General features: G+C 39.0%; 2 protein-coding genes across 4 annotated transcripts; one reads left to right on the forward strand and one right to left on the reverse strand.

The window, feature by feature from the left end:
- The first annotated feature begins 143 nt into the window (after positions 1-143).
- Positions 144-9,939, forward strand: LOC131786848 (uncharacterized). Of its 3 annotated transcripts, none has more exons than XM_059103916.2 (14): positions 144-261; positions 1,901-1,975; positions 2,367-2,416; positions 2,605-2,749; positions 3,140-3,409; positions 3,587-3,792; positions 4,409-4,580; positions 5,398-5,534; positions 5,942-6,110; positions 6,752-6,786; positions 7,027-7,058; positions 7,183-7,286; positions 7,797-7,967; positions 8,590-9,939. In XM_059103916.2, the coding sequence occupies exons 2-14, from the start codon at positions 1,951-1,953 to the stop codon at positions 8,610-8,612; spliced, it is 1,539 nt and encodes a 512-aa protein (XP_058959899.1). In that variant the 5' UTR covers positions 144-261; positions 1,901-1,950; the 3' UTR covers positions 8,613-9,939. The 3 variants fall into 3 exon arrangements, with proteins under 3 accessions (XP_058959899.1, XP_058959900.1, XP_058959901.1); XM_059103917.2 differs by lacking the exon at positions 144-261 and adding an exon at positions 272-474; XM_059103918.2 differs by lacking the exon at positions 144-261 and adding an exon at positions 523-595.
- LOC131786849 (uncharacterized) lies at positions 9,205-13,348 on the reverse strand. Its single transcript, XM_059103919.2, has 4 exons — positions 13,064-13,348; positions 11,075-11,626; positions 10,369-10,455; positions 9,205-10,057 (listed from the first exon to the last, which is right to left on the reverse strand). The coding sequence occupies exons 2-4, from the start codon at positions 11,610-11,612 to the stop codon at positions 10,023-10,025; spliced, it is 660 nt and encodes a 219-aa protein (XP_058959902.2). The 5' UTR covers positions 11,613-11,626; positions 13,064-13,348; the 3' UTR covers positions 9,205-10,022.
- Positions 13,349-13,357: the final 9 nt, after the last annotated feature.

Here is a 13,357-nt window from a genome sequence, read left to right on the forward strand (position 1 = left end):
TCGTGTTTTTGTTCTTTAGAACTTCCCGTGATTTTAATAACAGTGTGTGATCAAATGTTTATCGGTGCTTTTGACAGATTAAATACCATTGGCTTTCGTACACAGCTTAAGACAATGCGTTAAACTGACCATGACTAGATAATTATGAAGGCACTGCAAACACTTTCGCTTGAATTGGCTTTAATTTACTGCAGGGCCGAAAGAGTTTTAAAGGTCTTAACCCTAAATGCAAGCAGACGGGAATCGAAAATCTCTTTCGAGGTATGTTTATACGGCGCCCACTAGAAAGTTTCGTTCATGAAAACACTTACATGTATATTCCGTCCCAAGTATAAAAGTGCTGAATCAGAGCCATCCAGCGTAGAAACACTTTGTGAATTATTCGCAAAACATGGATCTATGATCGCAGACCTCTTGATATCAAAGTAATTACGTAAAGTAATTATGGAGCGTTTTAATCCTCCAGGAAGAGGGGTAAGTAAACAGAAATAGCCTGACTTAAAATCACTTTAAGTATTTTGTCGGTGTGAAGTTTTCTACAAATACTGCGCCATCTTTTGGAAAGTTCAAGGCAAGGAATTATTTTGCAACAAAGGTATTTAATTACCTCTCAAATCAACGTTTACCAATATATTTTCTTTAGTAATTACAAACCATAGACCTGAATGCATGATTTGTACCTACAGTAACACTTTTGTAAGAGTGAATCAATCGTATATATTTCCAGACATTCGACCCAGATATTCTATTCGTCTCAACAATACGGTCGCTGCTTTTAGAATTAATTATTGCCTTGAGCACTTAATAAATGCACAATTAAAAGCAGGCGCAATTTCTCGTCAAGAGAGCTTTGGCATGGAGTGTTTTATCAGAATAAACATATTTGATTGAGTACCTTTTTCGAACTTTTAAGCATAGTAATGATATCTGAGAATGTACCAAATCGAATTTAAGAAACAGTGCATATGTTAGATTTGCAAGGCAAGAACGAAATGAATTTTACTAGAGAGAGAGTTGTGACACAGAAAGCGAAAAAGTAATTTACAGTTTCGAGCTAAAAGGCCACTCATAACGCGACACTAGATGAGTAAGATAAAGATCAGTTAAAGAAAATGCGAAACTACAGTGAAGCATGCATGCAGCCTTCGATCAGATCAGTATTTTCAGTTGTCACGTTCCTTCGCGTTTTCCAATCTCTCTGTGACAATTAGTCATTACTAAGGGTTTACACAGGAAGCCAGGAATCTGCATATTATTCAATCGCAATCGAATAACAATCGAATCGTATAGAATTCATTGTCAATATGCCTAATTGTTATTAAAGTCAGAAATAAAACTGAAACCTCAATGCAGTGGCTCGGTTTGATAATAAACAAGAAAACATTTCCTAAATGTATCTTACATGTTGAGGTTTCGAAACATTTTGATTTGATGACGCCAATTCACACTTACAAGCAGTAGTAAATATTTAACGAGGCAACGTTTTGAAGCATTTAGAAAAAATTAAGCCTAGGGTACTCAACCTACATCACTTAACACGTTAAATCGTCCCAAAATTATGATGGCTCTAAAATTCTACGGTACTAAAGGCCACGATACTGATTTAAAATTTTGCAACCCAATTTATTTGAGAGTTACAGGCACTTGAGAGTAAAGTCAAGAATGTTTGTTGCTCAGGTAACATGTTGCGCAGCGTAGCGTAATAATGGCATCAAATTTTTTTCTACTCTTCTATAGAAGCACCAAGTAAGAAATTTTGGTTTCTCTGATCTATCTCTTAAAGCTGCTACAAACAATTAGAAAAACGGTAATGAGCCCCTGTAACTTAAGAAATAAAACGTCCTTGTGCCTTTTTTAACACGCAGAGGTCTTTTCCATCTTTTCTATCGATTACGTTTAGTTGCTGAAGAACACCAAATTTGTTGAGCTTCGTCGATTTTTAGCGACAATATGGAAGATGAGGACGGTATATATGGTATGGTGCAGTTCAACTTTACAATCTTTGTTTGTATTGTATTTTGTCGATTTTCATATACACTAGCAACTATACCCCATGGCACTCTTTCCTTTCATAGGCCTCTCTGTTCAAAACCTGGTACTTTAAATTTATGAGTAAGGAGACTTTCCATTGAAGAGATTCGCATTTTTCCTGCAAAACAATGAAGGAAACTTGTTAGCTAAGTTCAAGGGCAGACCAGGTGCCCGTTTGCTCGAACAAGTGCGTATCACGATGCAACATTCATACCATGGCTAGTTTCGTTGAATATGCGCACGCATGCTTCTTTCCTCTCTTTTTCTGATGTACATTATTGCCTGTCTAAGGAAAGGGATTGTCGTCTCCATAACAACATCCTGTTCTCTTGCAGACATTGTCAGGCAGCTTGTGGCTGTATCCCCAAAGATGACGCAATATGACGTAAGGCACAATTGAACAGATAACTATTAAAAAGAAGTATTTTGATCATTTTAAGACGCCTCATAAATTTTCGAATTTATCCGTTCATATATACCATTTGGCCGACAATTAAAGGAAAGTGTTCCATTTGTCCTAAATGCTTAGTTTCTTTAAACCAATCCATTGGCAATTTATCATTTTGTTTACAGTCAAAAGAAAGTGTCATCTTTGTCTTTAATAAACCTCTTCTTGCCGATGGGGGACCTTACGAGGCCGAGTTCAAAGGTCAACACCACTGCCTCAGAGTACCTGCAGTGTTACTGAACAGCTGTACACTTCAGGCGCATGCACCAGGTAAAGTTCCTTGCTGATGTCCGTAGAGATGATATGATAAGATAAAACTTTTGTTACTTTCGCGACCAAGCCCGGGGTATTGCAAGTAAACTAAGCGATAATTATGGAAAATTTTAATCAAGAAGTCGATTCACTCAGAAATACATGGAGAGAAATAGAAGAACAGAGAAGAGGAAACCCTGATTTACTGGGGAACTGGGGAAGATATTGGTGCAGACAAATGTTCATTGCAACATTACTTTAAATGTCTGATTAGGTTCTATCTAATCAAGCCAAAGATATCAAACCAAAGTTATTAGAACCAAAATCGATCCAGTACTACTTTCAAGTCGACGGCCATTTTCTCTCAAAACATCAACAAGTAATTGTTGGTTTTCAATTCTGTTGCAGTCTATTATCCCCCAGAAACCACGACTGTTAGCATTTACGACAAACTAAAACAGCATGAACCCTCTATTGCTCGTTGCTCTTTTGAGTTTTTCGCTCGAGGTCAACTCCTTCAGGAATTATTAGAAAAAGCAAGTGATCCAGATATGCTACTTTGTGATTCTCTTGGAGTTTCTTCAACTGATCTCAAAAAGTTTGACGACGTTATTGCCGGAAAACTGAAGGAGAAAGCTCCTGAAGGATTCAATCTGCTCAAGATGGCGCAAGAAAGAGGTTGGTTTGGTTTTTATAATTCTAACAAGCTGGTTTGTCGAAGCATATTAATCAGATATGTGATGAAATAATTTTCTAGCAACGTGTAAACTTTTCCTCTGTCATAGTCGCTTGTTTCCTTCGCAAAGTTCCCTAGAGAGTTTAAGACCCTATCCATTTTTTCTTATCTCTCCTCAGGTCCTCCTGTGTCAAATACTAGGTTCCCAACTCTACTTCACCTTGGTGCGACTTACGGACTAACATTAACTGTAGCAGCGTGCCTGCACTACTGCCCAGCGGCACACCAGGCATGCTTGCTCAAGAATGTAGACGGCAACACACCCATTGAAATATCTCGAAAACTTGGAAGCCACGAAATAACGAAGTGTCTTCAAGATTTCCAGGTAACCAGTAAAATTTTGGACAAAGAGTTGATAATGAATGATCAAATGGTTATAACATGCATACTTCGATCATCTATAACTGGACAACGTTCTGCTTGCAAATGGGTTAGACGTATTTCCGAACAATTTTCCTTTCTTTGGAAAGAGGATTATCAATTGTACCCTTTCTTCCATAAGAAAAGAATTTCTCCTGTTCCCTTCCATAAGGACAGCGAAACTTTCTGCAACAGTACAAGGGATACCTGTTCATGGGACGACGAGTGCACAGCACGAAAAATCTCGTAGAGGGCAAAATTGCCGTAAAAAATTGAAACCAAAAATCTTGGTTTTTGATCTTGATTATGAAATATAAATAAAATTGGCAGCCAAGTAAGACCTTCAAGGAGCAACAATATACATATTTTTTTAAGTTCCTCGTTTTTAATCCAACTCCATTCTAGATAATCTGTGTTTCTTCTTAGTTTTGTAATTACCTCTTTAGCGATATCATATTTCAGGCTAACTGTGCCTAAATTCTACCAGAAGATTTCGTCAATTTACACCGTAAGAGTTAGCATGAAAGAGGATTCTCTTGAGTGACCACAGAATCTGTCAATTCTGTTTCGTTTCCTTTCAGTCAAACAAATGTTTCCTCAAAAATAACAATCAGCTCGGAAAAGAGGGAGTTTTTAATGATAATGACGAAAATGAAGACATTTACATGGAGATGCGTCCAAGCATGGCTCTAGATAAAATTGATAGAGAGCATGACTATGTAAGGATGCCAGAAATTGGAACCAACACAAACCGTGAGTAAACATTAGGATAAAAGATGACCAACTTTCAATCGAGTATCTAATAAGACGAGGCGGAAAAGAAGAAGGTTTTTAATTCTTGTCACTAGCGAGAGACATAGAAAAATTATGAGTCCTCATAGGCAATCGAACCTCAGACCTTCGGATTCCGCGCTCTAATGCTCTGCCACTGAGCCCCAGAGACTCTATGATAAGTTGGGTCAACTTGAGTATGTTCATACGTTGGTTTTAAATTTCCTTTATTTTGCGTTAATTCGTTCTGTGTTTGGTAAAAAAACTAAAAACTGGCATAAACCACTAAGTGTAATAGTATAGTTTGATCGTCCGGTTGAGTGTAGTCCTGAGAAACTCTGTTGTCGGTGGTGGTGACTGACGTTTCGACAACCTGAGCGGAAGTCGTCATCAGACTCGAGTGACACTTGACTCTGATGATGACTTCCGCTCAACAGGTTGTCGAAACGTCAGTCACCACCACCGACAACAGTCCTTCTCAGGACTACACTCACCTAGACGATCAAACTACACTTTTACATGTTACCCCCGGGTTCAAACCATTTACTGTATAAACCACTAAGATACAAAACTAAAACAAATCGTGGCATCTTTACACGCCTTCCCTGCCCTTCACTAAGAAAGCCGCCATGTTTTTTCCTTGGTCGTTATGATCACTTCAGTTTTCGTGGTAGGTTAGTCAATATGACGTCATAGTTGACGTCTAGATGATGCCATTGATGGCTTTTGACGACGTCATAATGACTATACGATGTTACGAGTTTAATTTTCCTTCTTTCTTAATGCATGTTTCAAACAGGGATTTTGATGACTCCCGAACTTCAAAATGCAGTTTCGTTAGCAGAGAACGCAATTAGACTTGGCTGGCTGAAAGGTGATTTCGATGAAGCAACGTTCAACGCGTTCAGACAGATTATTGACAGAGGTACCGAGGAGGTAATTACTACAAAATTTGTCCTTACTGCTTATTTCCAGCTGTGCCTCTGAATGGAATTGTCCTCTAGCAATACCTTCAGGGGACTTTCGATAACTATTCCTCTCTGAATTAGTCTTTTTAAATCACCAAATTCCAAAGGATACGAAAGAACTGCGGAAAGATATTGAAGAAATAAAATGTTTAACGTGTCAATGTTTTGCAATTCATGCAATTGCGAAAAGACGCCTTAAAAAAAACTCTTAGGCCACCAATGGGCAATAATGTTTACAATGGGTCTACTTAAGGATCTCTGAGGTTTTGTTTCGCAAAAACCTTACGATCCCTTCTCCTTTCTCTCTTTCTCTGTGGAATAACGACGTGAATTACGGCACGTACTTACGGTTATAACTCTTTTTCTTCTTTATAGCAAGTTGACGATCCGACCTACTCACTACCACGTGACCTAGGCCCGGTCTTACCGCCAAGATCCAACCGCCTCACCAATAAGCGACATTCTATACATGATATACCAAATTCTGCCCCACCGCTACCACCAAGATCTCCTGGCTTAGTTAAATCACCACAATTCCTCCTGGGTATGTAACTGTTTAAAAAAATTCATGTGTTGTTCGGTGGCTGCGTCACCATCTGTCATCTGCATAAATGTTTTCGAAATCGGACGGTATAGTCAACGATATCGATGGAAAAAAATTACTGATGAAAAGATTGTTTAATAACAGATGATAAGCATCAAAAACGGACGCAAGTGTCCAAAACAGACGGTTTCGTCGAAAAACAAAAACTAGGCGAGTGTCCAAAGTCAGACCGTATCGTTCCAAAAACGAACAAAGGTGTCCAAAATCAGACGGTACCGCCCGAAAATGGACTTCAGTGTATCGTCCAAAAAAAGTACGGTCACGTCAAAAAACGAACAAAGGTGTCCAAAATCAGACGGTACCGTCCGAAAACGGACTCAAGTGTATTAAATCAGGCAATACCGTACAAAATCGGACGCTTAAGTCCAAAATCAGCGAATACCGACTGCAAACAAACACAAGGGTCCAATACTGATAGAAACCGTCCGAAAAGGAACGCAAGCTTTTTAAATCACACAGTAACGTCTAAAAAAGAACACGAATGGCCGAAATGGGACGGCACCGTTCGAGAACGGATGCAAGGGTTAGAAATTGGATAGTACTGTACGAAAACAACTATTTCTTTCCCACTAACATTGCAGGTCACCAAACTGAAAGACGTGGATCCGATCCAAGCGTAAGTTCTCTCAAAATGTTTTGTCTCGATTAGCTTATGTATGAAAACTTACAAACTCTCATTACGTTCAAATTTAGCGAACGTTTAAAACTTCGGCTACTAGTGCTTCAACAGTTAAACTAACTTTGCATTACGTCGGTACTGTTGATAAAATTATTTATTATCGTATGTAACTATGGTAAAGCTACAATCACTAGCTGTACTTAGGAAGGTTTTATCTTCGTTTTCTTTTTTTTCAAGATTTTTCACAGAATGCAGCCCAATTTTGCGGAGTAAGTATATGATTGTGATATTTCAAAATATCTTCCTGTTTTAAAGTTGCTAAAGGGATGAAACATAGGGTGCGAATTGTAAGATTCAGATAACCATGCAATTATATCTGCCTTATTTATTCAGCAAACTGACAATTTGTGAAGAAAATGGCACAATACATCAAGCAAGGAATGATTCACCTCCGAAGCTACCAGCTAAGACAAGGAGTCCTCTTTCTGCCATCCAAGGTAAATTTCTGAACACGTGGTTAACTAGAGCCTATACGATTGCTGTAGAATGAAGAGTTACAATGATTCCTTCTCACTCCCAAGTGGAAGCTAGTCCATTGCAAGTTGCCCTTCTTCTTTGTCATCTACAAGTGAACAGTTGTCACCTGGACTTCCGGGTGTTGAGGCATTCTGACGAAAGTGTACTGCCTAAAGATTTAAAACTTTGGTCCAGCATGGGCCCTGACTACTAAAATAATTGAAAATTACAAGTGACTAGTTTGTAAATCTGACAGATTTCCGATGTGCTTTTGTATTTTTTTACCTGATCGTGCAAAGCGTTCAATAACATTCCAACTAAAAAGTTCACACGAATTTATTCCGTCACAAAGTAAGAAAGCAAAAACAAAAGATTTTGCACGCGCATGAATTGAAGCACCATTTTTTCTAGTTTTCCAGACGATTCATTACTACTGATTATGCATAAACCCATCCACGTGTGAATTAAATCTCAGTGCTTATCGCATACAGGGGCACAGCATCATCTCCCTGGTGGATTCCTTAGTCCAAAGTCTTCTTCCAATGATGCCACTTCGATGGGTCTTTCGCCCAGGCTTCCACCGCGCAATCCGAAACTAAGATCCAAGGCACGTTCTGCCAGTTGTGAACCCGACTTACCAGTGCAGAATCTAGCAAGGACTCGTAAGTGTACAAAAAGGCAACCCTTCGTTCGTTCCCATCATGGTCGCACTTTTTAAGCCCTACCCCCACCCTCCCTCACTTGCAAGGTGACTTAAACGTCTCCACTCCCCCTCCCCCCGAATAAGATTCTTGCTATGACCTGTAATGATCTTTCAATCTAAGGGATACAGTTAGGCCGAATTTTGCCGTGGAAAAGTCTACCACACCACCAAGTTAGCATACTAAGGACTGTGTACTTAAGAATCTAATTTCTACACCGTCTCCATACGAGGCTGTCTAGCATCACAGCCAAATTTACCCCGCTTTCCGGCAAGCTGAATAAACTTGAAGTATTAATTGCCACTCCTCTTAGAGGGTATGTTTGTCCATGACAAGCAATCCCTTGACATTTCATCAAGCTTCCCTAAGTTATTGCTGCCACCGACATTTACTCTTTGGGGGGGTGAGACACTGATTGTTAAGTTTCTCTTTCTTAAGACTATAATACAACGGAGTCTCGGATTCCGCTACGCTAATCATGAAAACAGCCACGTCTCCTAACCCTCAGTGATAACCAATTGAGAAGATTAACGCACTCTACGGAACATGTGATAAAATGCGTTAAGATTATATTTTTTTCCAGGGACTTTCAGCGTGCCCAGATAAACAGACAGATTCACAATAAACAGTCCCAGCTCGCATCAACGACCGGCTAAAAGGAAACGAGCCTGGAAAGTTGTCGTTGGACTCTAAACCTTTTAAAATTTCTAAACTTGACGTATTACATTGTTTAATTTCCCTCAGGGATCCGATTGCAATGAATAGTAATGTAGCTAGGTTTTTAGATTAGGCTGTCAACTCTGTGTCTGTTTGTTTTTAGTTTTTTCGGTTGGGTCCTCTTTCGCATTTCTAGAACCCAGCCTTACACATGAGCAAATGCATTAGTATTACGTTTTTCTCCAAGTGGAGCCTGTACCCGTGAAAACGCCTTCACCACATATATTGCAACATGACCCGGCATAATTTTGGAGTTTCTTGGACTTGTCATTGATGAATAGCAATTTACGTTTGGTTTTATTATATCCATTTTGAATCAGTTGTGATCCTTGTAATCTGATTGGCTTTCACTGGTGCGATTTATTCACAAATTGCACCATTTTATGCTCTAGATCGCAGCTTTTCTAAAGCACAACAACCACTCAAATTTGAGCTGAGGCTTGATTATAGAAATCAGTCAAATTTCAGGACAATGAGAGACAACTTTTGCAACTCTCTACAAACCGTTTTAATATACTGAATCAATGAAATATTTTACAAACCAAAATGGCGAAACTTGTTTTGGGGATTGAATTTACGATCTCAAAAAAATGCAATAAAGTGGTGATGGAACTTCTTGTCATACAATTTTGGTCTAAAATCATACTTGTGATCGCAAATCACGCGTATGATCCCAGACCAAATTGCACTCCACTCAGTTCAATTACCATTATTTACCAACTTGATAATAATAATGATGATGTACATTGGCCACTGTAGAACTTTAAAAACTACTTATGTACTCTGTCGATAAAACTAAATGGTGTAATATTCCCCCCACCGACACAGCACCACATTTTCGTTATAAACCTATGCTCTTAATACAAATACATTTTAGTTCGTTTTTCGCCAAAAATATGACTGTTAAATTATCTTTTTGCTACATCTTTTGATATTACCACGATGTATAGTTAGGCAGCTGTCTATAGTCTAGTTAATAGCCAGTTTGAAAGCTTTACATCGAAAAATGAAATTAAACAGCAAAATAGTTTTAAGGTAAATGACTCGTGCACATTCAGTCAGTTTTACTATAACACCTTTTGTCTTTATACTTGTTTACTCCAGTATGTTCACCCACAATTTGAGGTGGAGATGAACCAAAGCCTATAAATTTGAAGTTCATTTCAGTATTCTCTCAAAATAGCGCATAAATTTTAATAAAATTATCATCAAGATTGATAGTTTTCTTTTAGTTTGACTGTGACCTCATCCACCACAACTGGCCACACAGAAGACGGTAAAAACAATTCAAGTCCCAAGCTAAACAGCTTCATAAATGTCATCTGATTGGTCATCTGTCGAAAAAGAAATAACGTACCAAATAAGAATGACAAAATCGCCAGGGCCGGTCATTATTCATCGTCAAGGGGGGAAGGGGTGGGGGGGGGGAGAATGTCGCTCATGTCTTTATGAAATTGACCTGATCCCCATAAGGCTCTATAGTATTCTACTGATTCCCCCCCCCCCCTCGTACAACGCTGGCCCAAAGAAAAACAAATCTTAGCTCAGAAAATTTGCTAGAGCTAGGGGTTCGAACCGACATTAAGTTCCTCCAAAATAAAATTACAAGTCTAAGTCAAAGATGAGAAAAAATTTCAAAGTTTACCCCCGTTCCTTGGTTGCACAGATTCCACGTCATCATATAATTCTTCAGTGTCGTCATATATTTCCTCAGTGTCCTCATATTTGTCATCTAAAATTCAGAGTTAGATGATCAAATTCACGACGAATCAGTAGTTCAATCAGGTAATTATTTTTTCTATTTTTTTTTTCTTTTAACTGGGAGGGGCCCTCAGGTATGAAAGTGATTAGGATCTCCATCTTCTTTCGGGACTAGTCATCCTGTTTGGCATGGGGACAGATCATAATAAGATGAAAGGCTGAGATAAACATAAAGCTACCAGAAATTCGCCATGCCCACCTTCATTAGAATATTAACACGGCCATGAACTAAGTTTGAATTTGCGTCACAACAGAAGTATTATCGGCTATAATAATGAGATTTTGTGATATCCGAAACAAAACTAATTTATATCCCGCCTGTTGTGATTCCCAACATTTGGCTTTCAATCTATGACGTCATCCGCGTGCGGTTTGGCTACTGAGTTGCTTTCAAAATGGCGGCGTCTGTAGCCGGTTTAAACATAATTCTCCAAAGCTCAGGTAGCCGTTTGTAAACTCGAACCACGAGGGTAAGAAATTGAAGTCGTATGCTTTTTCATTGGATTTCTAGAGCGTACGTCTTCTTCGAAAAGGGCTGAAAATACATCTACACATCCGATAGTTAGACAATATTTACATTTTCAGCCTACCTTTAGTGGATGCCTGAATCGAAGTGGTTAGGTATTTTGATAAAACGATCTTGTCCTTGTATTTTCTCAGCATGAACCTTAGGTTTTTCGGTTTGGCAGGTTTGGGTGGAGCTGCACCAATTCTATAAACGTTGGGTAGCTCTTTGCGTGGTGGTTCCATGTTCTTGTGCCCACTGGCATTACTGTTCTTATCCAATCTAAGTAAGCCTGTTTTGGACTGGTTCCCATCACTTTGCTTCCAGTGAGGAGGAACCCTATTAACAGGTTTCTGTTTTTGTTCAAACTTTGCTCTTGCCGATGCTACAGATAAAACCTTTTCCTCTGTGGGTTTGCCATGATCTTGACTTGGTGATGGGGTTGAATTTAGCTTCTGCGGTGGTACTCGTTTTTGTTCAAATCTTTGTCTGACAGATTCCACCGATACAGCATCATTGTTACCTCCATTTTGATCCGTGGAAGGGCTCACTGGAGCCCTTGGTGGCGGTGCTCTTTTTAATGTATTCCTGACCTGTTTAATGTCACTCAGAGACAAGTTCATGCCTACTCTGTACCCTTTGTAGAACAAAAAGAAAAACCTTTAGATGAAGAACATCACTGGTGGAATAATATTTTCATGGTAGCTCACAGAATGTATCCTGAACTCAGGGCAAGCAAGACTTTAGGTATGGAGGAGCGCCCAAAATATTTGGAGACACTACCTCCCTTGACTGAGAAGCCTTTCTTTGGAGGAACAATGTGCTTCTTGGCTGCTACAGCACCAGAAGTGGTTAAAATGAAAGAGCGCAATCAAGTGGCTACAACATGTTACGAATGAAATTATTGATGTCTTTCAAAGTAAATGAGCAACCCTAAGTCTTCCATACTTGAGAAATTAATCGAAAATACTGACATCGGATCGCTTTTGCACATATGGGAGGCTTACTTGAGGTAATGACCATCAGGGTTTTTCAACTAGAAACACAAATCCTACACCGGCGAAGGTAATTAAATTTTTAAAATCTGATGCTTAAGCACGAAAGGCGACATCTAATTTCTCTCTGATGAAACTAAAAGAATATGTTGCTTGACTGAAGGTCTGAGTTATTCCACGCGAGTAGCCTTGCTTGCGCGTGACTTTGCCCACGTCTTTCTTTGATGTTGAAACACTTCTCGGGGCGGCTGTCAATGTTCTAAATTGGTTACCTTAAGAGCAAAACTTTATTTTCCATTTTTCAGCGTTTTCTTGATTTCAACACGGCTAATTTTAACATACATCTACATTAACAAAAGGTAAGTGGGTCAGAATTTTCGAGATCTTAAAGGAACTTGATGAGGGATGGGCCTTTGTCTTTTAAAAGGTAGGTTTATTTATGGTTCACTCGCTGTAAGAAGTTGACAGCTGTTTCTTTATCAAATTAAAAAAAATATTTTGTTTTGCTAAGTGAATATTCTTTTGTTTCAGCACGAGTGTTGATTCGAAGCTTACTTTCGACAGACTTCATTCCAAAAGGGATTTCCCGTTTCAGAGCTACGACGGCCAGTCACTGAACTAAATTTTCCCGCAGTTAGCGTCAGTGGTTTGCTTCCGTCCGAGATTGTTGTTGAGATCAGAGTTCTATTTTTGTACTCGTCAGAATACTGGCTCTCAATGATTCATGACAAATTTGCATTCTGGACTCACTGAAGCTCATCGGCAGAACATAATGCCCGTGAATAATAATGTTGATCACATATAATAGCGATATCAAACTTTTGTCGAAATCAATCGACCAGTGTTAAGAGTAAATTCTCGTACCTGTTGAAAATTAACAACTTTCAACCTCGTGCTTCAATCATGACTTCCCAAATCGATTAAGGTCGGGTAAAGTACGTGTATTTATAAAACTTAAGGTCCACAACTCCGATGTATTTACAGTCCTGAGAAGAACATTTTTGTGACTCTCCTGTATCACTTATTCACCAAATCTTACCTTACAGATCAACAATTGAAATGTTCTTAGGCGTACTTACTTTGTTGCAAATGTCGGCAAATCCCTTGCAACCAGTCGATCTCTGTAATCCTTAACTTTTCAGGTCGAGCGCCAAATGGAAATCGAAAACTACAAGTAGAATTTACTCACAGAGGATTCAGACGGAACTGCAACTAAAAATTTCTAACTAGAAATTTGCATCATACGATATTGAATCGGCCGCCGGTGCTTTCGAGTCTACTGGGAAAACAATTTCGACAAATCCGGCGGCTTTTAAAGGAAGCGGAACTGACTAAAGTATCGACGACGAATGACGGCTTAATTCGTTTCAGTG

Source organism: Pocillopora verrucosa, chromosome 9, assembly GCF_036669915.1.
Source record: "Pocillopora verrucosa isolate sample1 chromosome 9, ASM3666991v2, whole genome shotgun sequence".
Taxonomy (NCBI): domain Eukaryota; kingdom Metazoa; phylum Cnidaria; class Anthozoa; order Scleractinia; family Pocilloporidae; genus Pocillopora; species Pocillopora verrucosa.